This window comes from Tachypleus tridentatus, chromosome 1 (genome assembly GCF_004210375.1).
Source record: "Tachypleus tridentatus isolate NWPU-2018 chromosome 1, ASM421037v1, whole genome shotgun sequence".
NCBI classification, from domain to species: domain Eukaryota; kingdom Metazoa; phylum Arthropoda; class Merostomata; order Xiphosura; family Limulidae; genus Tachypleus; species Tachypleus tridentatus.
Window position 1 is genome coordinate 70,702,312 of NC_134825.1, and position 25,783 is coordinate 70,728,094.

The window sequence follows — 25,783 nt, forward strand, 5'->3', positions numbered from 1 at the left end:
CAAAATTAAGTAATACAATTGCTCATCAGCTTTAGTGCAAAAAATAAACGTTAGCTATATTTGCAAGTTATTCAAGAATTTTACACTTCTTTATAATAGAAAACTATAAAACAATATACTTAAATGCAAAATCTAGTTTCAAATCTGGAAATAATAAATATTGCTTTGGTTTTGCTTCCAAAAGATTCAACTATTAAAAGTGATAACATCTGAATGTAAAATTATCATGTTAACAAATAAAACTGTATATACGAATGACTCTACTTACTTTGTTATATAGTTTCCAGTGGGACCTGCTCCATTCCTATTGTCCATTATTCGTGTTGGTTGATTACTTACAACTTTTCCATCTTCATTACCTTTCCAAGTGCCAGAATCTTCCCGAAACTTGTTGACTCTATTTTAATAATACAAGTTTATCCACATTTTGACCAAAATAACAGTTACTGCACACATGTAAATTATGGGGTATAAATCATAACCATATATGTGGTTTGTATATAATACTTAGAATGATACTATATATACAAAATTGTCCCTAAAATTTGTGCAAAGCTATACAGAGGTTATCTGCACTAGCTGCCCCAAATTTTGAACTGATAGATTAGAGGGTAGGTAACTAGTCAGCAGCAGTCACTGACAACTCTTGGGCTACTTTTAGTTAAATAATGGTACGATCTGAAAGAAGGGAGTGTTTAATGTACCAGTTTTGATAAATTATTTATTTGTGGTGAAAACGTACAAGAGTGGATGGCCAACAAGAGCTAGCAAACCTACTCTGTAAATATAAAAAACTTCCCATCTTGTAAAGGAATGGACAAAAACCACATAAAGATTAAGGCATGGAACATTGTGGTGAAAGTATACATCCAAGGCTACAATAATTATGAAGAAAACAATTAGATACCACAAATGAGACTGACAAAGAAGAGTGCTCCTAAAGTAAGGGCAAATACAAAGACACAACAGATGTAAGAGCCACTCTAGCAATAAAATTCAGTTTAGAAAAAGCTGCCAATTAACTACTAAATTCAAAATTCTCAGAATGTGGAAGCAAAAAAACATGTTGTTGTAAGCCCACAAATAGAGCTTGAGAACAAGAAAAGAGGTTTTGAGGGCAAGAACCCTCTGTCAGTTGAAAAAAAACAACAAGAGTGAAGTTGTCAAAATAGATGAAAACAGGATGTTCAGACAGCTGTAACAAAAGACAGTGGCAGGGAGCCCAAGTCTCAAGGACATTAATGTATAAAGACTGCTCCCCAAAATACCTAATAATAAAAATCAGGGAAGTATCCAGTACAGCATTACGTCCAGGTAGAGAAGCATCTGTGAACAGGTATTAAGTCTGGAAAGGGTGGAGAAAGATGAATGTTTAGAGTTGTGTGGAAACATTTGAGTCACCATGACAGTGAGATGTAGAGATGGAGGTGGAGAGATAAGAGAAGACAGTGGAAAATAGGGCATATTCCACTGAAGGGGACACAAAAGGAAATATCCACAGGAAAAAGCAATAAAAAAGATGCAAGACTCTCCAAAACAGACAATCTTATGTATAAGAAGAAATCGAGATATAGAACTTTTAAAAACTAGAAATGTTATATTTTTAAAATGTAAAAGTAGAAGGTTATACCCATCCAGTAAATGAGACGATCATGACTCTAATATGAATTAGATGCTGGATGAAAGTCAATACTAGCTTTGGAGCCTGACCAGCCAACCCAAATGAGCAGACTCCAAAAAAGAAGACAAGGGAGGTCATAGCAGATGATGCCTCTTGGGACAGTGCTAGGAGATACAAAGTCTCAATATAATTTGAGGATGCAGACACAGTGAGTGCATTTTCCATGTGAATTCTTTGAAGGGTTATTTGAAAGCAGACAAAGAAACTTCTTTAAGAAAAATTTTCGTTATCCAAGAGTCTTTTGCGAAGTGCAAAGCTAAGCTATCACAGGACAAAAGATGAGGGGTAGTGTCAGAAACAATTGATCATCAAGCTCCACAATGGCCATACTCCTGGTAGGGAATACATTAGTAAGAGAGCATAGGATGAGAAACAAACTTCTGCATGGAGAAAGGAAATGAAACAGTTCAAGATAAAACTAAGGGAGTCTAAGTCTAGAAAATAAAGTATCCCAATGATGCAAACTTCTGAAACAAAAAGGCATGTTAATTGGACAAATGCTGAAGAAAAAAATGGATAAACAAAGAATGGGTTAGTCCAACTTCACCCAGTGAAATGTTGGGTTGTGATGTAAAGCCTCAGAAAGAAAGGGAAAAGAGAAGAGAAAGCTAAGTAAGTAAGAAAGTAAAAGACAAGCAGTTTGATACTAAAAAATAATGTAGGAGAAAAGAGCAGGCCTTGTGATAAGAGAAAAGATTCAAGGGATAAGAAACCTAGAAAAGAGGAATTCCAACCACAGGCTACAGAGAAAGTCAAATTTAGAAAGAATGTGACAATTTAGATCAGCACAAAATAGACAGAAATAATCTGCAATAATCAAAACAAGGGAGAAAGAGAGGAAAGGTAAAAAAAAAAATTTTAGAAGCAAAAAGCTCACTCAATAACTGGCACAAACAACTAAAGTAAAAAAATGTTTACACCTAAGATAAAAGAGCGGTGAAAGGAAAAGGTGGCTGTTACCTGACCTTTTCAAAAGATACAGGTGTTTGGAAAGTCACTATGTACTTATATGTTTATTAACAGACATGTTTCAATATAAAATACAGGAGGTAAATATGAATGACAATTATAAACAATGTTGAAAGTGACCCCCGTTGGCATCAATACAGGCTTGGATCCTTCTTATTTTGTTTCTAAACACTGCTATCAGTAGCTGGCTTGAAATAGACTGAATGAATGCTGTTATTGCTGCTGTTAAAACTGCACAGTGACTTTCCAAACACCCTGTAGAACTAGAAGCAGAGAAGAGTTGTAGGAAGAGCTATTCAAAGTTGTCCAAAGACCAGGCAAGCCCAAAAAGCCTTACAGAAACAAAAGGCTACAATAATAATGATGCTCACTGTCAGAATAACCCTAGTCACTATTTAAGGAAATGAAAACAACTCCTGTGAAGGAGAGTCTGATACTTGGGAAGTTTCAGAAATTTGGCTATGAGAAGTCATAGCAAAATAGATCCACGAAAGTAAATTTATGGAAAGTATTAATATTATTGATTTTAAATTATTCTTATCTCAGGTATACAGGCTTTGATAGCTTTCATATTGTAAAAACAGATTACATATTAATGTGTCTGCTGAAACTCAAACACTGGGAAACATTTCTATTAGAGAAACCATGTCACAGACTGGCATGTGTGTTCTGAAATCCTGTAGTTTCAGTAGTAGAAGAAATCAATGTAATATATATACACACACACACATGCACACACCCTTGTGCAAATTAATTGAAACAAGACAGAAAATTGATTTTTTTCAAGTTTTTGCATTTTATTTCTGAGAATCCAAATATTACTCACAAATTACAAATTAATATGATATGACCACCTTTATTTTTCAGAAGATCATTAATCCACTTTGGCATCGAGTCCACGAGTTAACTGCAATCTTTACTAATTTTTGGATGTGATACCACACCTCAATTAGCTTATCTTTCATAGTACAGTCTTTTCCCAAAGTCTTTCTTTACAAATAGCCCAAAGATTTTCAATAGGATTTAAGTCCGAAGAGTTTCCAGGACAGTCTAGCACCTTTATTCGCATTGTAGTCAAAAAATTCTTCACAAGTTTCGATGTGTGGCACGGAGCCAGATCTTGCTCAAAAATGCCAGATCCATCTGGAAATCTCTTTTTCAATTCTGGAATGACTCTTCTCTGCAAAACTTTGATGTACTGTGGTCCTCGCATCATACCTTCTACGATATGTATGCCTCCGATGCCATAGTAGCTGAAAAAGCCCCAAAACATCTTTAAGGGATGTTTTACGAACTGATTGATGTGAGATTCTCAAAGTTTCTCACCTGGATCTCTGCGAACATGCAGACTTCTTTGACCCTGTACAAAGAAATGAGTCTCGTCACTGAATAACACCTTCCTCCATTGTTCTTGCATCTATTTCTTGTATTTCAGACCCCATTGATTCCGTTTTTTCTTCACTGAGTTGGTAAAAAGTTGTTTTTTGACTGGTCTCCTTGCCCTTCCAACACAATTTCGAATGATGTATTATTCCTCAAAATTTTGTCATATATCCCAAAAACATATTGATCATACTGCAAAACACAGCTACTGATGCCATCTGTGTGAAAAAATGACTATTAAAGGAAATCAGCAGGTCCAGTGAGCCTACACCAGCCACCATGATGAAAATATTGTAAAATGACCATTTGTTTCAATTAATTGGCACAAGGGTGTATATAAGATAATGAATGCACATTGGAAGAGCAATTTAAAAATTTGCATCTTTCTTTACTGAAATAAATAAAAGGAAAGAAATATAACACTATTGAATATAGTGGTGTCTACAAAATGAAAGTTTTTGGAATACGTAAAAAGCTCAAGAGGAGTACAACACATGGAGGTTATGTTAACCTCCTATTGGTGTAAGAATATGCTAAAATTCTGATTACATCATAACCAGAGAGTACACATTATGTCTAGGGATGAAAGTTTCATATGAAGATTTGACACATGTGCAAAAACTTTTTGAAGTGGTACAAGATATTAATTGTTTATTCTCTAGAGACACAAGTACTGTTAAACTAAGAATTTTATCATTTTCCAAATAATTACAACTAAACTTTGTACTTATATTCCACAATACATGAAAAATATTTATAAGATATTACATACTTTTGTTCATGCATACATACTGCCCTATATAATTATCTCATAAACAATCCAAGCTATTACAATTATATCATAAAAACTGATTTCAGCCACCTACTTAGCATAAAACAAAGCTTATTCTTACAAATTTTCTTTGTTATTCTAATATCTTGATACAGCTTCTTTATTTTTGTAACATTTCAAACAGATTCTTAAAACAAATAAAAACTTTTTCTCAGCAACAATGGAAATATTTAAATCAACATTCAAAAATATAATATCGTGAACAGCCAAACAGTGAATGTTTTTAGTCATTCAAATTATGATATTCCATCTTGTAGGATAAGACCATTTTCAGGCAACGTAAGACTGCAATTTTAATTACTGAAAAATCTTTTTTCACCGCAAATCTGATCACAATATTAAATTTAATCATCCAGCAGGACCCTCATCCCTTAAATCCCAACATCCAAAAAAACTCCAGTAATAGTTCATAAAAAATAGTCTTCTCTGATATTTTACCTAATTTAAAAAAAGTTTTTAATCAAATTTTTGTTTATAAGTTATACTTTCTTTACAAATTTTTTTTTATTGCTATCAACATATATTAAATAACTTGCATGTACAATACCTACTTATTACAAGGACAAATACATAGACCACAAAATTTGTCCATTCCTGTTAAATTTTTTTCAGCTTCTTTCATATCTGCATTGATTTTGTCCATGTCCTCCTCAACTCTATCAAGTTGTTCTGGTTTGTGAAAATATGGGTTAAAAACTCTTACATACCATAGAAAGTTCTCTATAATTAAGCAACAGTTATTTTAATTTCTCAATTTCATAAAATATACATAGGTCAGAAAGAAAATACAGCCTACAGACATACAAAAACAAAAAAATGTTCTTAACATAAATAGATAATTATCATCTCTTTACACATCTTAATCAAAATCACTGACCAAAGAAATGCATAAATCTGTGTACAACATTAACTCATCGTAACTACGTGACTGAACGTCTTTTACTTAAATATACCATAAGTCACAAATAAGATAAAATTATAGTGAATAATCATGTAGAAACAGAAAATGTTACTAAATTTACCTTAAAATGCTTATATTGTTTCAATTTATAAGGATTTGATTAAAAAGTTTATGCTCTGAGGAATTAGTTAAGAAAGATAAGCACAGAGAGGAATTTGTTTGTTCAATTCAATCCTACCCCTTCTAGTCTTGGTAGTCAGCAGCTTTCTGATGTATTTCTCAAAAGTATACTACAGGAATGAAACGTGTGAATTTTTCTTGATTTTAACAGTTTTCTCTCAAATTTTAAAAGTTATTTGTTCAGAAGGAATGCACTGTCATTTTTCTTTATGGCTTCAAGTAGGAAAGAAATAACACACACATTTAACATAAAATATAAATTCTTGCATAAAATTATGCTTGTTGAAATTATGGTTAGTAATAAGAAACAGGATTTTGAGAGTTTAGATTTTATCATGTAACATTATTTATGCCAATATGTTTATATAAATTCCATTAAAACACTTCTCACACAATATATATTTCTATATGCTTTTTCCATGTGTGATATAATCAATTCAAAACAACTGCTCGAGTTTGATAACTAATTTGAGATAATTTGGTGTTCTGTTATTAGATTGATGAGCTATTTGAAGACTGGAATTTGTAGACATCATTGTGATGAAGGGCTCTTTTGCATAATTTGCTAGTAATTCTATTTATCTGATTGGTGTCCTTAAACATTTCTATAGTATTGAAATATAAAGGTTGAAATTTTAGTTCTTAATTAACAGCTAAAGGCTAATTAAAGTTTCTTTTCATGAAGTTTCTGTATTTTCTCCAGTTCAATTTTTTTTAGTCAATCTTGCACTTAGTTTACTTCACTGCTTGTTTTTGGATTTAGATAAATAAAAAAAGGTTAGTGGAGTGATATACAGACATTAAGAATAACAAAAAGAGATGCCAAGATATTGTTTGATATAAAATGAAAATGATTCTGTAATAATAAAAATCAGTTGAAATTACATGCAATTCAAATCACATCAACTGCAAAATTGCTGTTAGAAAGAAAGTAGAAAGTAGTAAAAAAGCTCAAAACACAGAAATATACGAATAAGACACACAGAAAGCAAAAAAACAAAAGCCTTGGAACAAATCAATAAAAAAATATTAATCGTAAACCAAGAAGCAACATCAGGAATCAAAATATTATATTTCTACATTTTTAACAAATTTCATCTTTGTAGTTGTCTTTCCCAAGTGAACATATTTTATGGATTAAATAAAAAAAAAAAAAAATTCACAAAGTGTAACTTTCCATGAGGGAATGTAATCTTCCTGATAGCTTTATCTCATATCGAATGCAATTTTATTTCATTATTTCTACCTCTGCATCATACAAACTACACAAGATATTTCCTTCACTGTTATAAAATATAAATTATTTTAAAGATCACCAGATTAAATTGGCAAAGAAACCTACAGATTTTCATTAACTTCTAATCAAAGCAAATTACCAATATATCAGCACAACAAATCAATCCAGTGATGGCTAAAGCTAAATAAATATCTGATTTTTACAAATAATGATTAGAATCCATTGATTAACCTTTTTGCTGCAGATTTGGTATAATATACGAGTTCATCTACATACTTGCACACATCACGTACTTGTACTATAACTTTTGATACAAATGTCTCTTACCAAAATTTGGTAAAATTTTAGTAAAGATTACAAGTCTTTTGTATATAAAAAATATTTTTCTTTTAAATGAAATATTTTTCCTAAAGATTGTGAAAATAGTGTTTCATTTCTAGTCTGAGTGAAAAGTGGATTCATGTTGTGATTAAAAATAACTTCATCACAAAATTTTCAAATATTTCCACAATTTCTAAATGTTCTAAATTCTTTTCAAATGTTAGTTTTCAGTAAGACTATATATTTTGTTATTTTCTATACTCTATGTGGGATCTGTCACTTGACCAACCTTGTAAACATAAAAAATTAGGAAATAAATATAAATTGTTTTTTTGTATGCTAGAACAACTACATATTATAACATGAAAATATAAATGTTTAGCTAAGTAGCTTAAGTCTCACAACACAATATATATATTTATTAATTTATTATTATATTGACCTTCCAATGATGTTCAGCTAATATTACATAACTTGCATTGATGTTGTGCACATGCACTCATGTCACATATCCTGTAATATGAAACTGACTTTTAGTCTTCCCTATCTTGGCTGTGCTTTAGTGGATTAGTATTTGTAATATACAATCATATTTCAAAGATTATAATTTATATATGGATTATTACTATTTAGAAACAAATTATTAAACTGGTTTAGAACATTAAAGAAAGAAGTAAAGCAAACAATTATTCCTTCTACCTGTGACCTTTGAATTCGGTTGCTGCTGGACACACATAAAGGATACCAAACAAAGTTTTTTTTTTTATAGGCTTTATATATGTACACACACACACAGTTGAATAACCAAAAATACAAACTGTACTTATACTATAGAATTACACTATAATTTATTAACCTTAGTAACTAAGATCTATTTAGATTTTTAAAAAATATGAAACTTCAACCAGACTAAAGACACAACCTATCTTCTTGAAATCTTGGTTCAAAAGAAAGAGGTAGCCTTTTCACAGAATAAAATGGCTGAGAAAACCACAAGGGGACATTCTAAATTGTTGATTGGTTATTCACATATCATATATTGAAGTAACTGTATATAAGGGATCATTCCCAAAAATGGAAAGAGACAAACAGGATCACTGTCTTTGATTCAGTACATAAGCCATATTTCAGTAAAATAAAAAGATATGAGGTTTTTAGTTTATATTCTAGCTTGATAATATTAGTAGTTTGAATTCCTAGTTTCTATGAAACTACAGACATGGTATTTTAACATCACAAACATCTAATTTTAAACTGCTTTATTCAACATACCACCTAACTCACTAAAATCTATATTTGGAAGTGTTCTTTTAATATTTACTTTTAAATTAAGAAATTAACTCATATATAGTATTAAAGTTTGAATTATAATCTACACTTTGACTCCAAATTCATTGACATGAATTCATACAGTAGTTCAATAAAATTTTGAATGCAAGTCAAACAAGATGACGTTTTTTGACCTGTGACCTGTTGCAAAAGGGTTAATAAGTTACCCTTGCCACAAGTGATATTTTTAACTGTAATCGCTTGATCTGAAAGTATGGAATTTTATAATTTTCTTACATTGAATATAAATATATACTTTCTTCTTCTCACGTAACTTTTCTCAAGCTCCCATGCATTGAAAATAAACTTTTTTTCATATTATACACAAATCTTTATATCCCATAAGTGTGAACTGGTCATTTAGCATACATAGAGTATGCAACAACCCAACACCAACAGGAGCACAACATGCCCTTTTGAAGGAGTTGGCTCCCTCTATATTATTCTATGTGTACCTCATTTTTGAGAATAGGCACACAATAAATATAAGAACACTGGAAGTGGAGAAGAAGAGTAAGAAGTATCTATGAAAAAATCTATTTTCTGTGCAAGAAAATAATAAATCCTGATACAATACATACCTCTGCTAATGTTACAGCTTTAATCCCAGAATGAGTTGGTGGAGGGATTGATGAACAGTATAGAATAAGAGATCCCCCTGTGGAAAGTGTCCATAGAGAATTAAACATGGGTGCTTCATAATAGATGGGAACCACATCTGTAGTGAACCATACCACATCTGGAACAGGTATGCTTCCTCAACATCAAAAAAGTGGTGTGTCAAGAAATGGGCTGCATTGAGGCCTGTTATTAAAAGAAACAAACAGTATATATTGAACCTTATCTGTACAGATAAGGTTCCATATCCTTTTCTCAGTATTATGACATGGAATACTGCCCAAATAACAAAAGTAGTATTGTGATCAAGGCAAGTGGATCACAAACAAGATGTGCACCAATACCAACCATATGTAAACCTAGTGCTATACTGCAAGCAACCAGAATTATAGAAATTACTGGAAATTCTGGACAAACTTCCACACCAAAAGTAGGAAACAAGAAATGCAACAAAGTGAACCCAAGATTACAGGACTGTTTCTAAGCCACAACCCACATATTAGAACCCAATATTATATGATCAGGAAAAAAATAAATGCAACCGTAACAATAGATAAGAAAAGCCTTTCACCAAGCTTTACAAGGTGAATATGGAATTTCAACTCAACCATAAGAACATTGCACTACATACCACAAATGATATTATGAGGCAAAAAAAGTCTTCAGATAATTGAAACATGTCCTACAAGTAGAATTGCAAAAACAAAGTGGAAAGTCTACTGATTTCATCAGTAAGAATACATGACTATCTACCTGAACCTTGCATTACAGAAAGGATCTATCCCTAGCTGGTCCAGCTTCCACCTACATTAGCACATCTACAAACAAAACTTCCACAGGGAAAAGGTAGGGTATTCTAGCCTTGCCTTCATTTCAACTGAATGTAGTGATATATAATATTATGACATGCAGTAAACACTCATGAAAAAGCCTCCACGGTCCACCACCAAAGCAGTTAGGAGCTGGAAAGAACTCCCAAACTTCATTTGGTAAAAAAAGGGGTAAAAGGCAATGGGGAATCTGGAAGAACATACAGTGGGTGATTGTGAAACCCTATTTTCAAAAGCATACCACTCCTGATTTATTCAATTGAAGGAGTGGCTGGGGTGGGAAGTAATCCTACGCTGCTTTACTCATGATAGTTCATGAGAGATGGTCCACCAAGTCTTAATAGAATATTACATACAGAGAAATATATATACATAAGACTAGGTAAACTAACGATCTTGCAGAACACCCCATCTCACCAGTGTGCATTATAACTGTAAAGAATTTAAAGGAGGGAGAAGCATACCTGACTAGGCAATACTGAATGGGAGTTAAGTTATTATTGAAGAAAATGAAATCAGTGGAATAAAACAAAACATAAAAAGGCACACAAGTTCGAGTTAAAACAGGTGCATGTGGAGGAGGTGGCCAATGTCAACCAAAGGATACAGCCCAATGATGCAGGCAAAGAGAAAAGTATGGGTAGTAGACATTCTCACCTCAATGATTTTGCCAGGAGAATGATGAAAATAAAATAAACAGCTGGAGACATGGTGATATAGAAAATCTAATGAGGCAAGACACAATAAAGATTACACCTTTCTGAGGAGAGGGAAGAGTAATCCAATCAAATCAGCTGACTCACCCAACCTAAGGTACCAAAGATGAGCCAGCCAAAATGGAACCACCAAGAGATCCTGACACAAAGTGATGTGGATGACAAATAGCTTTGGGGAGATGTATATGATGGAGGGTATAATGGTGAAGATCCCTCCAATCCTGACTGAAGGCATCTACACCAAAGCTTTAGGATGAGAAACCAGAACACAAGAAAGATGACAATTTGTTGTTCAGATGAGTGACAAAAACATCTTTGCACAACAACAAAGCAACCAGGAAGGAAAAGGAACAATGAAGATAAACTAGCCAACATTGACCACAGAACAGATCCAAGGTTCATCAACATTTGTCAGGAGAACAAAGAAAAGCCTCTGACAAAATGTATATAGAGAAATGACACAAAATTTTAGTAAGGGTAAAAAATAAGTCCATTGAAACTGTGTCTGAAAAAAAAAGATAAAAGTCTCAGGATTCAAACCTTAAAGAACTAAAAGTGGATTCAGTCTTTGTGATTCCCAATAAAAATTCCAACAGTGATGAAATAATGAAGTGTGAAACTTGAAAAGGTCAAGGCACATAAACCCCTTGAACATACCCAAGAGGAAAACCACTGAGCAAGAACATCATAACTGTCATGTAAATAAGAAAACAACAACTAGTATAAATTACAAAGCTCACACAAGAGGGAAAGTGAGGCAAACCTGTTTAATTAATTGGAGAAAAGGAGCAGAAAGATGAAACTCCTCAAAAATGTGCTTGAACTGGAAGCACATAAACTGAAGGAGTAGGAAATATGCTGTCCAAATCATCTTCATTCTGAATATGCTCACCAGCTGAAAGTAGCACCAACTCGCATGTGGAAGGAGGAGACCCAAACCTATGCAAGAAACTAACTCCTGATGAACCAAGGCTTGCACCTCCTCAGCAGACTATATTATTCCCAAGGCCCACTTGAGCCTCCAGAAACATTAGGAACCACAGTGATATGCAACAGTCATGATAAATCATGAATTTGTAATTTGCAACAAGAGTGGTAAATGACAATTACAAACACTTTAAAATGCAATAATTATCTAAGCAAATTTAAAATTAATTTGGCTGTAGCAAAATGCATATAACACAATGTACTGAAAACTGAAAGCAAGTGAAAAACACATCTTAACTTGTAGAGTGCCAATTTAAAAAGTGAGGTATTCACAAAATAATACAGAGGAAGCCAGATGCTCTAGGAAGGTGTGTCATGCTCCTACTGGTGGAGAGTTGTCACAAGTTCTCTGTACATGCTAAATGAGAAGCTAAAACTTGTTAGGTATAAAGGCAAATGCAACAAGTGGGAAAATTTTTTTAAATGCATTAGTGGACAGTAGAACAACAAGAGAAGCTGTTGTGTGAGAGAGGACGTGTTGTATTGAAATTAAGAATTTTAACTGGCAAATGATGCAAGCAGCCTTAGAGACCATTTAATTTTCTTTTGATGTAAATGTTTCTCATGAGTGTATGTAATATGCAGCTTTCTGTGCAATGGAGAAGATTACATTTAAAAACAATATCATTCCAACTTGTACAGAAATGCTGATATACAAAGGAAATTAAAAACACAAGTGATTAGAAAAACTCTTAGATTTTTTGCCTTTGATATAAAAAGGAACAAAAATGTTACAAAGTTACATCTAGTACATTACAAAAAAGATTACCTTGCAACATTGTTTTAACTATTTTACTGATATGCTTGAAATCGAATGTTTGTTAATGCAATCAATGATATATACATAGATATACCCAGAAATCAATATTTAATTTATTCAGTCCAGTTTAATACAAACATAATTAACCAATGTTTAATTTTAGATCTCACTCAAGTCACTACAATAAAGAATGTAAGTATAAACAAAGTAACATTATAGATATATAGCAATCTTCCAAAAATATTTTTCTGAATGTTTAGTAACATTTAATTCCTTATAACCTTTTGAATCTTGCTGTGCAGTTACAATCAACCTATCGTGTACACTGTAAAACTCCTTAACTTAATTTTATGACTAAACCAGGTACCTTTTTCAAACAATTGTAGCTAATGAAAACAAATACCAAATTTGTAGCTACAAATAAAGTAACTCACACTTATTATAAAAGAGCAGTTACATTTCTCTACATGTAAATTTAAAAACAAACAAATATTGTGATAGGAGACTACTATATATGATTGTAAATAGTGGTCAGTTAAAACTGTTCACAATATCTGAATGCTTGTTAAAATCACAGCAAACATAAAAACATGTTCATTAGATATTCAATACACTAACTATACTGCATGCAAGGAAAGAAACTTAAAAAAGATGTGCTACACAGAAATGTGACAAATGTCAAAGGTGGAAAGTTTACAAAATAATGCAATAAAGTAGGAAGGATTTTTTCATAACTTAGCAACAGTGCAAGCAATTGTGTTGAAAGATACAAAAAGTTAGTGATAAAACTTTTTCATAGTTATTTTTCTACAACATTATTAACAAAAATGAAGTACTTCGATAAACTATAATAAATGAAAAATTCAAACAGGTTAGAGATATCAGATTAATTCTTTGCTGCCACTTACAACACTGTAAACCAGTGTAGAAAGTAGAACTCGCAAGCCTGTAGCCATGGTTTTTTCAAAATCTTTGAACAAACCAAAAAACAAGCTTTCATAACAAAGAAATATGTTTTGAAAACCTTTCATCAAAAAAAAGAAAAGAAGCAAAAACGTAAACCATCAAATTAAGATAAATAACAAAAGACCATAATCAGCAAGAGTTGTTTTTTAATGCGGTTAAATAGCAGTTATCTAGTTTTTATAGACAACAACATAGATGACAAAACAAAATGGTAATCAAAGGATTAAAAACAATTTAACAAATTTAAGTAATTAATTCCACTTTAAAAATAAAGCCTTACCCCCTTGCTCATCCAACATAACCAATGTTTTTATTCCTACATCTTGACTCTAAATAAAGCAAAAAAAAGAAAAAAACAAAAACAAAAGATAATCACACAACAAAAACAGTTTTAAACAAGCTGAGCAATTAATAACAAAAAAGTCTTAGGATATTCCATTCTAAAACTATTCAAAATTAGCTATTTATTTGGCACAGGACATCACAAATTACTAATCACCTGTTTTCCTTCATTCTATAATAAAAGCTCAGGCATGATAACTGAATTATGTACTCCAACCAAGCCACTTTGATGCACTAAAAGCACTGTGTTTAATGACAAATTTTCCAGCATAACAAGGATATCACACCATGCTGAAGCTGCTACTGTGATAAAACTAGAAGGGTTAAGGTCAACATTTTTAAAACTGGAACAACTAAGACATCTTGATATTCTATTCACAAGATCTTGAGATTTGGGAATGAAAGGAAAAACCAAAATATGATAGTGTTTTTTTTCTGTAAATGGAAAAAATACACACACAATCATATGCAAAGAAATATATAAATTACTTTTACCTATTGTAGTTAAAACTACAAATTAAAAAATACATTTCAATTACAGGGAAGAGGGAAAAAATGAATGCCACTAATGGCTAATTCTTACCTCCTTGATCATCAAGGGCCACTAGTGTTCGAATCCCTGCCTCTTTGCTCTGAGGTTTGAAGCATTAAAAGGAATAAAATCATGTTTCCATTGGAAAATGGAAAATGGTAAATAGGCTAGTAACATATAAAGCCAGTGTTCTCCAGACCAAATTAATATAATAGATGCCAAACATTTTTAAACTATTAAAATTGCTGATGTTTATAATACATTTGATACTGGTACCAAAAATATAAACCTTTCCTTCATCTCTTAAAAATGTTTTACAAGTAAAGATGAAATTTAAGTTATCAGAAACTTGCTGTAAATATTAGTTTTTTTAAACTTAAAATCAGGACCCACTAATTACATTAACAAGTAGTTAATACTTTAAGCCTTTTTCTATCATCACTTCCTTAAATTACATCTTAATGATGGTGAAGATATAACTAATACACAATACAGTGACTTTTACTCCATATCTACTGTATGCTGTAAAAAGGGCTTTAACATCATTAACAGAATGAAAAAATGAATGGTGCTGTAGCCTGGACACAAACCCTACTGATCAGATTATGAGGATCACTGTCAACAGTTTCATTGTATACAAATGGTAATGTTGGTTTAAAAAATACAGCTTTTTGTTTTTTTGACAACATGGCTGGCACTTTTGCTAGTAGTTTTTAAAGTAACATTTTGCAGTGGCCAAAAATAAAATTAGTTTCAAAGTCCTGAGTAAAACCAAAACATAACTGATTGATTCACAAAATAAAAGCTTCAGCCAATGCTTAACCCATGCATTAGCAAAGCTAAAGACATATTTCAAGTAAGAACACTGAGGGAGATACCTTTATTAGCATAATTAGATGCATGAAGAATACCTTAGATATTGTGTGTTCACAAGACATGTCATGACAACACAATGAAATTTATCACATAAATTACCTGTCAACTCAGAAGTATAGTAACTTGCTCACTTGACAATTTAAGTTAAAAAAGTTGAAATTGACTAACAAGTGCTAATTAAAGTAATGTAGTACTTTTCCTGTTGGTTGGTTGGTTGGTTGGTGTATTATAGCACAAAGCAGCTAGGCTATCTGCAAACGTCCAGTAAAAAGTTAGAATTAAAGTAAATGTAGTAAACTTCATAAAAGGAAATTAAGGAAAAACAAAACAAACAAAAAAAATATAAATACCATAAAACCAATGTTTATATCTAGTCTACAGTGTTAAGAGAAAAACTATAGTAATTCAAGTTGTAAAAGACTTTCTGTAGCATAATTGTAATTATCATAACTCATCAGGAAGACTAAAAAGGTAAGTTCAAAAACCACCATCAGTCACCTAAAGTTGGCCTTTCCAGTCCTAGTTCCAAGTTATTTGAAATTATGGCCATTTTCAGAAAGTAATAAAAGTTTTAAAAGACTTGCAGCAAAATTTTAATAATAATTTGCCAGGATGACTGATGGGTAGTTCAAACAGTAGCATTAGTCACCTGAAGTTGGCCTTTCCAGTCCTGATTTCGAGTTGTTTGATGTTACAGCCATTTTCTAATTTCAAATCGAACTAGATGGACTTGGATTCTTAAAAAGATCTAATGTATAAATTGAAAACTTAAACAGCATTAAAAAGATTAATGACCTTCAAAAAACTAAAAATATTTCTAAGGTGGATAGTGTCACTATCACCAATAACACTGTCTAACATTATGGATATACTTTGGGCCAGAACATGTTTAAAATGGTGCTGTAATTGAAAATCATAATGATGGCAAGACAGTTAATTGTGGTTTATTGTGATCTGAGTGTTACACAGACAACACATTGGTGTATCATTCCCAGATAAAAGAAAATAATGAGCTAAAATACTCTGACCAATGCGTAGTCTAGTTGGAACAACATCCTCTTTCCGATCCCTATAGAAGCAAGATGGCCAAAGTCCAATAGAGGATTTTATTTGGAAAAGCTTGTTTTCACATTGCTCACTCCAAGTCAACTGCCAACTGGCACAGAGCCAAGCCTTGAATGCAGGACCATAGCACATGCATCGAACAAGCACAGCACGGAGAGTGCCAGAGTGGTATCAGCAAGCTTGTTCCTACGAATAACAATGTAGCTCAGTATTCTAAAAACTGGAGAGAAGTAGATGTTAAAGAGAAATGGGCCAGTCAGTTTTGAATATAAGCAAGAAAAGGGTGTGGTTGGTTGCTTGATTTAGTGTTTTATGGCACAAAGCAGCTAGACTATCTGCACCAAACATCCAGTAAAAAGGTAAAATTAAAGTAAATTTAGTAAAATTTAGAAAAGGAAATTAAGGTAACACACAACAACAACAAAACTATAAATAGCATAAAGCCAATGTTTACATCTAGTCTACAATGTTATGAGAAGAACTACAGTAACAGAAGTTGTAAAGGACTTTCTGTAGCATAATTGTAATTATCATAACTCGCCAGGAAGGCTTACAGGTAACTACAAAAACCACTGTCAGTCACCTGAAGTTGGCCTTTCCAGTCCTGGTTCTGAGTTATTTGATGTTATGGCCATTTTCAAAAAGTAAAGTAATAAAAGTTTTAAAAGTCATGTAGCAAAATTTTAAAAATGACTAAAGGGAAGTTTAAACAGCAGCATTTGTCACCTGAAGTTAGCCTTTCCAGTCCTGGTGTCAAGTTATTTCATATTACAGCCATTTTCTAATTTCAAATCGAACTAGATGGACTGTGATTCCTAAAAAGGAACCACATTAAAAAGGTTTAATGTATAAATAAAAAAAACTTTAATAGCATTAAAAAGATTAATGTCCTTCAAAAAACTAAAAACTTTACCAGGGTGGACAGTGTCATCATCACCAATAACACTGTCTAATGTTATGAACAAACCTTGGGACAGAACATGTTTAAAAGGGTCCTGTTATTGAAAGTGGGCACATGGCCACATAACCCATATATGGAGGTCTCACAAAATGCCATACCTCCATGTTGTATTATAAGTCATCTCAATGTCAAAGACAATTGATACAAGATGTTGTCATTTGAGAAAGGCTTCTCCATGAAAAATGAAAGAATAGTGAAGGAGAACAAACTGACTACATGCATGAAAATAAGCAGAAGAACCAGTATTGAAAAGAAAGGTTGTGATCAGAGAGCATGTGCTCTACAGAGCAGCCCCTCCTATCAATAATCACAATATCCCTCTGGGGATGATGTCCATTAAAGTCCCACAGGATACGACAACTGTTCAATGAGAGCATCAAGGTCTGATTGATCATAGGTCTCTCCAGGCAACAGGTAGAGAGAACAAACAGTGATGTCTATGGCCTCCAAGGGTGTGTTGAATGGCAGACAAAGTGGACACATGCAGATCAACCAACAGTGCCACCTCTCCATGCACTCATCCATCACACAGCCTGTCATTTCTGTTCAAAGAAAACCACCAAAAGGTGACTGTATCAGCAAGTTTTAGAAATGTTTCTGTAAGGAAAGACATACAGAATGGTAGGAAGCAATCAGTGTTTTGATGTCATCTAGATTAGAACATAAACCTCGACAGTTCCACTGTATCAAGGTTGCCATTTTTATTTGTGTGTTGGTGAATTGGGTGGAGAACCCTTCTGTTTATGACCAGATCTTTTTTTTTACTATCTTTATTCGAGGGAGGTCTATCAATCTCCATGGATCCTGCCCTGGGTCGATTGGGAAGGTTTTTGCTGTTGGAAAAAGATTCTAACGACTGAGGACATGAACGAATGATTCTTTTGTATATTGGGGTGGGAGAAGAAGATGTACCCAAAAAAATGCCTGTACCTGGAACCAAACAAAGTGGATCTTGGGACTTGCTGGAATGTATGTTAGGGACAAAGATGAGTGTTAAAGTTGATTCATCAACTTTTTTAACCATGGAGATCAAAAGATTTTTCATTTAGTTTGAGAAAATTTCTCTTGGAGACACAGTGAGATCCCTCTGCACTCCCACTGTAGTAGTGGAACGAAGTGCAGCAGCACACATCCAAGATGAAATGGTGGGCAGCAACTTTCGAGCCTTGGGATAAGTAATGCTATAAATCATTTTCAAATGCTGCACCTTTTTTTCTTCCAACCATTTATGGCAAGAACAAAAGTAGGATGGATGAGAGCCATTGCAGTTGATGCAATCAGGGTCCATTTCACACTCATAGGCATCATGGTCCTTGCCACTACAATGAGCCCATGTCAAGGAACCATGACATGACGTCTTTGAGTGACCAAACCGCTGACAGTGGAAACATCTGAGAGGGTTTGGAATGTATGGTTGTACCCTGCAATTACGATAACCTGCCTTGATTGTGGCAAGTGGGTGTGGTGATGTAAATGTCAGAATGAGAACACTGGTCAGCATCGTAATTCCATTTTTGAGAGTGGAGATATGCCTCACTGCAGAAACTCCTTGGGTTGAGAAACCAGCAAGAATCTCCAACTCAGGGATGTTCTTCAAATCCCTCTCAACAACACCTCATGATTGTGATTAATTCAAAGCAGCATGAGGTGTAACCTCAATAGGTATATCCCCAATCAGCTTGGAATGCAAGAGGAGTTCACTGCTGAGATGTGGATTTTCCTCCAATATGTCAACAGATTGAAGCTTCTTTACTGACTTTGGAAAGCCAGCAAGTTTCTCTAGTCCCTTCTGAATGAAAAAGGGAGACATCTGCCCTAAAGGTTTGTCTGAAAGAGAATGTAGTACAAGAAAATGAGGTACAACAGGTGTTACAGATGTTGAAGATTCAAGACGGGGTCATTTACCTATGGACTGGTTTTCACTATTTTATTTAAGTTTTTATGTGGAGGATCCATAATAAAAAAAAAGGAATATGTCAGTGCTCACTGACCCCCCACCCACCATGAAGCCCATTGTAGGGGACCAACTACAATGCCAAGATTTCTTGAGCACTGTACCAAAACTCCAGCATCAGATACAATGTCCACACCTGTTGAGAGCATCCAACACTGGTACTTGGTTGACCCTAGCCCAAGTTGACTAGGGGACCACCCAAGATTACCTATCTACAGAAATTCAAGGCCAAAGTGGTGTGTTAGGGGTGGATCCCTCAACCACTAGGATCCTCTCCTTCCCTTCATGGGTCACCATGCACTGCAAACACATTGGTGGACATTTAGATCCTAGAGGATGTAAACTGAAAGAACAGAACCTTCCCTGGGAGGTCCCCTCACCATGTACAGGAATTCACACCAAGGGGCTTTTCCTGTTGTCTTTTATGCACAATGCCATAGATACTCATATTAAAGTGAGTTAATAAGACTAAGATAAATATTAATTGTGCAGCAAACAATTTACTACCATACCAGCAAAACAAAGCTAATACAAACAGATAAAGAACAAGTTATCTTTAAGTATCATATGCAAAATTATCTTCAGTAACAGCTTTAGAGAATATCTCATACCACGAGCAATAACAGAAACAGTGGTACTACTCATCATGGCATAAGTAACAAAAACATTTGGTAAATGTAACATGATGTTGGGACAGCACTACCAATAAAGATGCAAAAAAGAATATAAGGATAAATGGATAAACAGCTACACACAGACCAGTCCTATATAACATTTAATATTAAAATTAATGTTGCCATGAGTACAAAATCTTTACAAATTTGGTGAAATCAACCAACCTTGTAGCAAGTCTGTAATAGTCTGCAATAATCAAGACATATTTTGACTCAACTTGATCTTCCTCATATGCAAGTCCTAGACTCTTAGTTACACCACACTGATGCCTATGCTAAATGACCATGATATTGTAATAAACAAACTGCACAACAACAGTCAGAAATGTACAACTTCCAACTGTAGTGATATTTAAGTATGCATTTTACAGTATAACATTGAATTTTAATATTGAAAGTCATGCACGAATGATCTATGTAGAGCTGTATCATCCAAATATTCTTGTTTGCATTCTTTTTGACACTGCCATCCTTATATCATTTTACAATTACAAAATATTTTTATTGTTTTTCTATCTTTTCCCTTTAATTGAAATTTAAGGGATTCTATGAATGTGTGATAAATGTTTAATATTATGAATTGTGGAATTCTTTTACTCCTTCACTTCATATATAATATAGGGGTTAGCTTCCTAAAGACACCAACTGTGTAATGTACAAAGTGAGTGTTTTATGTATTACAGTCATCTAATGTCCGTCTACTATTGGCTTGTAATTTCTGTTTCACCCTGTACTTAAGCTCTTTAAGAGATTACCAAATTTATATGAACAAGATAACTTGAAGAGTTTATGATAACACTGTTTACACTAAAACTATAATTAAAAAAAAATTAATTATTATGACTAAGCAATGACATCATGCCTTGTCCAGAAACACAGTAGATTTAGGTTTAAACTGACATTAGTGATAAAGTAGCTGTAAAGTTCTCTCAACTGAAAAACAAGAAAAGGACCAATTTGATGGCTGGGTCACTTTCTGTTTTAGTACCTTAGCAATAGGTTGTTGTCTTGTTTATAAGTTTGGTGAGTAGAGAAACAAAAGTGAGTGATAATCATTTTGTGTGAACTCTGTGTCCTTTTTGATATTTTAACATGCATATTTGTATCATAACTGTTGAGTACCTTGGCCATTCTTATTTGATACAAATATTCCTGGAGAATTATATTAGTATTAAAAAGACTAAACCTAAAAATAAAATTCAACAACTGTCAATAACTATATAAAACACTGGCTTAACTATTTGAACACCTATGTATTTAAGAAATTCTTAAAACTGTATCTTTTACATGCATGTCTTGTGAATTTCCCATCCATTTATAATAATGCACAAGATTAGAATTACAAGTCTTTCATTTTCTTATCTATAGTTTAATAAAGCCATTACCTGAAGGGATTTTGAGAAATCAATAAAGAGTAAAGCAGAGGAACTGAACTTAATGCAAAGTATTTCTGCACAGTATAAAAAAAGAAACTTACAAATTCTATGAACTCATGACTTATTTAGGCCAGTATGAAATTTAAGTACAGAAATAACCTCCATTACACCTTGTACTATAATTATTTCTTTTTACTTATTTTCTGAATGTTACATAAAAGAAGTATTATCAAACAGGCAATTAACATTTACTAGGCCTAAGATAAAACAAAAGCCAAAAAACAGAACACATTTTTAAATTTAGATAATTATTTTAAAAAATGTAACTAACAGTTCAGGGACTTCAGAAAAACTATAATCCACACTAACCTCTTCACATAATGTCAGCATTCGTCTTGTTGACTCCAGAGACTATGAAGTAAAAGACAAGATATTATCAATTCATTTTTAATATCCAACACAGATCTTTGATTCATCTCACCTGATACTTGAATTATCTGACTAGCATTTATCTTAACAGCTTTTAATTTATTGTCTTCATTGGACATTTTCATATTTTCTTCACAAATCTTTTGTTAACCTAGTGAGATCCACAAATTATAATTTTCCATTTTAATGATTCCATTAATACGATAGTTACACTATATAGGAAATCTCCAATATGTTATTTTATGAGTTTTTCCTTTTTCCATAAAACTACTTTACAGCATATCTATCTAACTTCATAGTTCACTTCATTAGTTATGCAAAACTATTCAAGGACTATCTATTTTAGCCATCACTAATTTTAAGTTGCTATGCAACAGGAAAGGCAGCCAGCCAACAGCACATATTGTCAGCTTCTGGGCTATGCCAATTAAATAGTGGGACTTAACCATTATTTTTATAATGCAGTCAGGCAACAAACTATATTGTTTTTTGTTGTTATGACAACCCTATTTCTACAGTCAAGCAGGCTAACCATTAACTCCCTGCAAGGACGTTATTAGAAAATAGAAAAATATCATAACCAAACACAAAAATTATGTTATAAAACTAATTATACAAGTATGGTTTTACACTCTTGTTTGACAAACCAATGTTTTCAAATCATGCTTTCAAATCAATATCCATTGTTATTAAAATGAAAAAAGATCCACATTTGAAAATTGTTAGGAAATCAGAAACCAGTTTTATAAAGTCCAACAATCATTTATAAACTAAATTTCATCTCTAGCATTCAATTTAGTCAAAACATGCAGAATCTAGAAACATGTTATGCAATAGCTTACATATTGTATCCACTCTACATGTAAGCCAATGCATGATGTTCATTTATATTAATTTTCCTTATTGCTAAGAAATATTTCAGGGTTACATCCTAAATGTTGTCATTACACAATCTATACAACCTTAATCATATCCTTACAGCTAGCTTACAACACAGAAAACCACTTCTTACTCTGTTTTCCAAAATACTCTCATCCACTTTTAGTTTTACTCCAAATCAATAATCATTTAGAAAATGGTATATACATTATTCTGGTTGAATGGCCACAAAAAACCTTACATTTATTTCTATAGTCATCTACACACTTATTGCCCTTGACACCAAAGAAACAATATATAATTTGATTTCAAAACACATTACTTTTCATTGAACTTTAAGAACATTTACTATCTCTCTCCCCCTACACCTCCAAAAAAAATAAGAATAGTGTTCAAAAGGAAACACTTTATGGTGTCAGAAATAGTGTGTTGCAAGAAGCACTTTTGTGTTGTTGTTAAACATTAATTCATTTTGAACTACTCTTTAGTGCTTCTGACAGTTAAGTGAAGAAAATTTTTTTTCTCGTACACATTTCAAAATCAAAAAATGCAAGAAATGTAATTATGAATCTGTAACCTACTGGTGCTGCAACTCAGCATATAAAAGTACGCAATCTTACAATCACTATGGTAAGGCTGTTTAATTAATGTTTATGCCAGGGCTTTTTCCAAGATATGGTTCACTTGTATATACAGAGGGTTCATATGCAAATAAGCAAGTCATGTCACACTCACAGCTGATATCAAGCTGTAATGGAATGTATTAAAACACCTTGAAATTTTTTTTGCATTTCTTAGGTATTGTAATGCTTTTGAGAACTGTGTTTTTGGGATGGTTATGTAATAGCCCTTCTAACTGCTAAATATTCATAAACTCAGATTACAAAAATGTATTCAGACTGGAGACTGGGAATTTCCAACAAGGAGATAGCCCTTGTATTTAATGGCACTGACAAATGAAAAAAAAGGACAATTTTAAAGCCCAGGACATCCAAAAAGAGACCCTGAGATTTAAAAGATTAAACAAATCAAGTTAATGAAATAGGAAATTAGGATATCATAAAAGGGTGTAATGACAAAACGTTGGCTGAAGATGTAAAACTTAACAGTAAGGCCCTTTAGGGATGATAAAGAAAGGCTCAGATCTAATGATTGAGGTGTTTGGCTTATTAAATGTTGCTTTATCTTTAGTTTTAATTAACAAAGACTGAAACAGTATTCCACATGTTGAACAAGATGATTGCATTCATTTTGAGGTTGTTAAGAAAAATTAGGAACTTCAAAGAATGATAATATTTCCTCAAGGGTTTTGAAACAGGTTAAGGATTCAATATGTGAGCCACTTACTACTATTTTTTTGCAAGTCCTTGAATTGTTGACAGTTACCAGAGGATTAGACATTAGCTAATGTTACTCCTCTTCTCATGGGAGGTGATACCAATTATACCAGCAATTTTAGACACATTACTCTTACATCAGTTGTGGGAAAATTTTTGGGAAGTCTGAAAAAGGATGGTTTGCAAAGTCATTTAACAAAGTTTGGAATTTTATTGGATGGTTAAAATGGTTTAATATGGTACAATCTTTTGACATTCTTTGAAAATGTTACTGCTTATGTAGATGAGGATAAGGACATAAATATGGTGTAAATGGATTTTGAGAAATAAATCATTTGAAAAAGAGCCACATAAAAGATTTGTGAAAAGCATCTTTATTGGTGTAGGGGATAAGTTAAACTGGAAAGAAGAGTGGCTGGATGGAAGAAAGCAGAGGATTGTTACAAGTGGAGCTCAGTCAAACTTGTTTAATGCCACAAGTGAGGTACCTCAGAGCTAAGCCTTAGGACCTTTGCTCTTTTAGATTTACATCAATGATGTAATCGAAGAAACGGTCAATAAAGTACTTAAATTTGTAGATGATATTACGGTCTTGGGTGTTGCTAGCTGTGAAGAGACTGCTGGTAATTTGCAAAAGGATTTAGACTCTATAGTGAGTCAGGCAAATGGGTTTTAATTACACTAAATGCAATAAAATGCATGTGAATTATAATCACTTGGATGGGAATATCCTTAAGTGTCATGAAAGAAAGAGATCTTGGTGTAATAGTTGGTCAGTCTCTTAGGCCACCCAGTCAGTATGCTATTGCCAGTGGTAGGGCAAATAGGATTTTAGGTTGTTTATAAAAAAATAATGAATGAGTTTAAAAAAGTTATAATTTCATTGCATAGGTCACTGGTTAGGCCACATTTGGAGTATTTTGTTCAGTCTTGGGCTCCTCACCTTAGGAATGACATCAAGTTATTGGAATGGGTTCAACTAAAAGGCTTACTGGAATGGTGCATAGAAAGGTTGTCATACAAGTAGAGGTTGAAATCTGTCAAATTGTTTTCAACTGAAAAAGGAAGAGATGGGGGGGATCTGATTGAGGTGTTTGCAATTGCAAAGGGAAACATTAATGCATTATCTTTTTCATATTTAACAGTGAGAACAGTAGGAGTAGAGGACACAAATATAAATTTTGGCAGGGTATACGTCATTTTCAGATAAGAGTTATTTATCTAACAGGGTGGTTAGCCTTTTGAATGGATTGCCTCATCTGAGAGTAATATGTGGGCTATTGTGACCCGAGTGTCACACAGACCACACACTGGTGCAAAAATGCAATGAGTTAAAAACTGACTAATAGAATGTTTGATCTGGAAAAGTTTATCATCATATTGCTCACTTCATGTTGTATGCCAAATGATGTGGAGCCAAGCCCTGAATACAGGACCATAGTCCATGTATGGGACAGACAGCTATGATAGTACCAGAGCAGACATATTTAGCTGCAATGTTAGCAAGCTCATTTTCATGAATGCCGACATGGCTTGAAAAACTGGACAGAAGTAGATGATAGAGAGAAACGGGTCAGTCAGTTTTGAATATCGATGAAAACAAGGTAAGAACTAACATCAAGCGATTCCAGAGCTAAGACAGTCAGTA

The 25,783-nt window shown here is 33.1% G+C and overlaps 1 protein-coding gene across 5 annotated transcripts in view; it reads right to left on the reverse strand.

Annotated features, from left to right (window-relative positions):
* The window catches only part of LOC143251762 (synaptosomal-associated protein 25-like), a 41,188-nt gene that overhangs the window by 5,745 nt on the left and 9,660 nt on the right, over window positions 1-25,783 (reverse strand). For 2 of the 5 annotated variants that reach the window (XM_076503022.1, XM_076503008.1), the window contains exons 3-6: window positions 21,860-21,901; window positions 13,991-14,039; window positions 5,417-5,534; window positions 269-397 (exon numbers count right to left, since the gene is read on the reverse strand). In XM_076503022.1, coding sequence (XP_076359137.1) covers window positions 269-397; window positions 5,417-5,534; window positions 13,991-14,039; window positions 21,860-21,901 — 338 coding nt within the window. Of the gene's footprint in view, window positions 1-268; window positions 398-5,416; window positions 5,535-13,990; window positions 14,040-14,635; window positions 14,685-21,859; window positions 21,902-25,783 lie in introns of all 5 variants that reach the window. The other 3 variants (XM_076503028.1, XM_076503016.1, XM_076503036.1) reach the window with 2 other exon arrangements.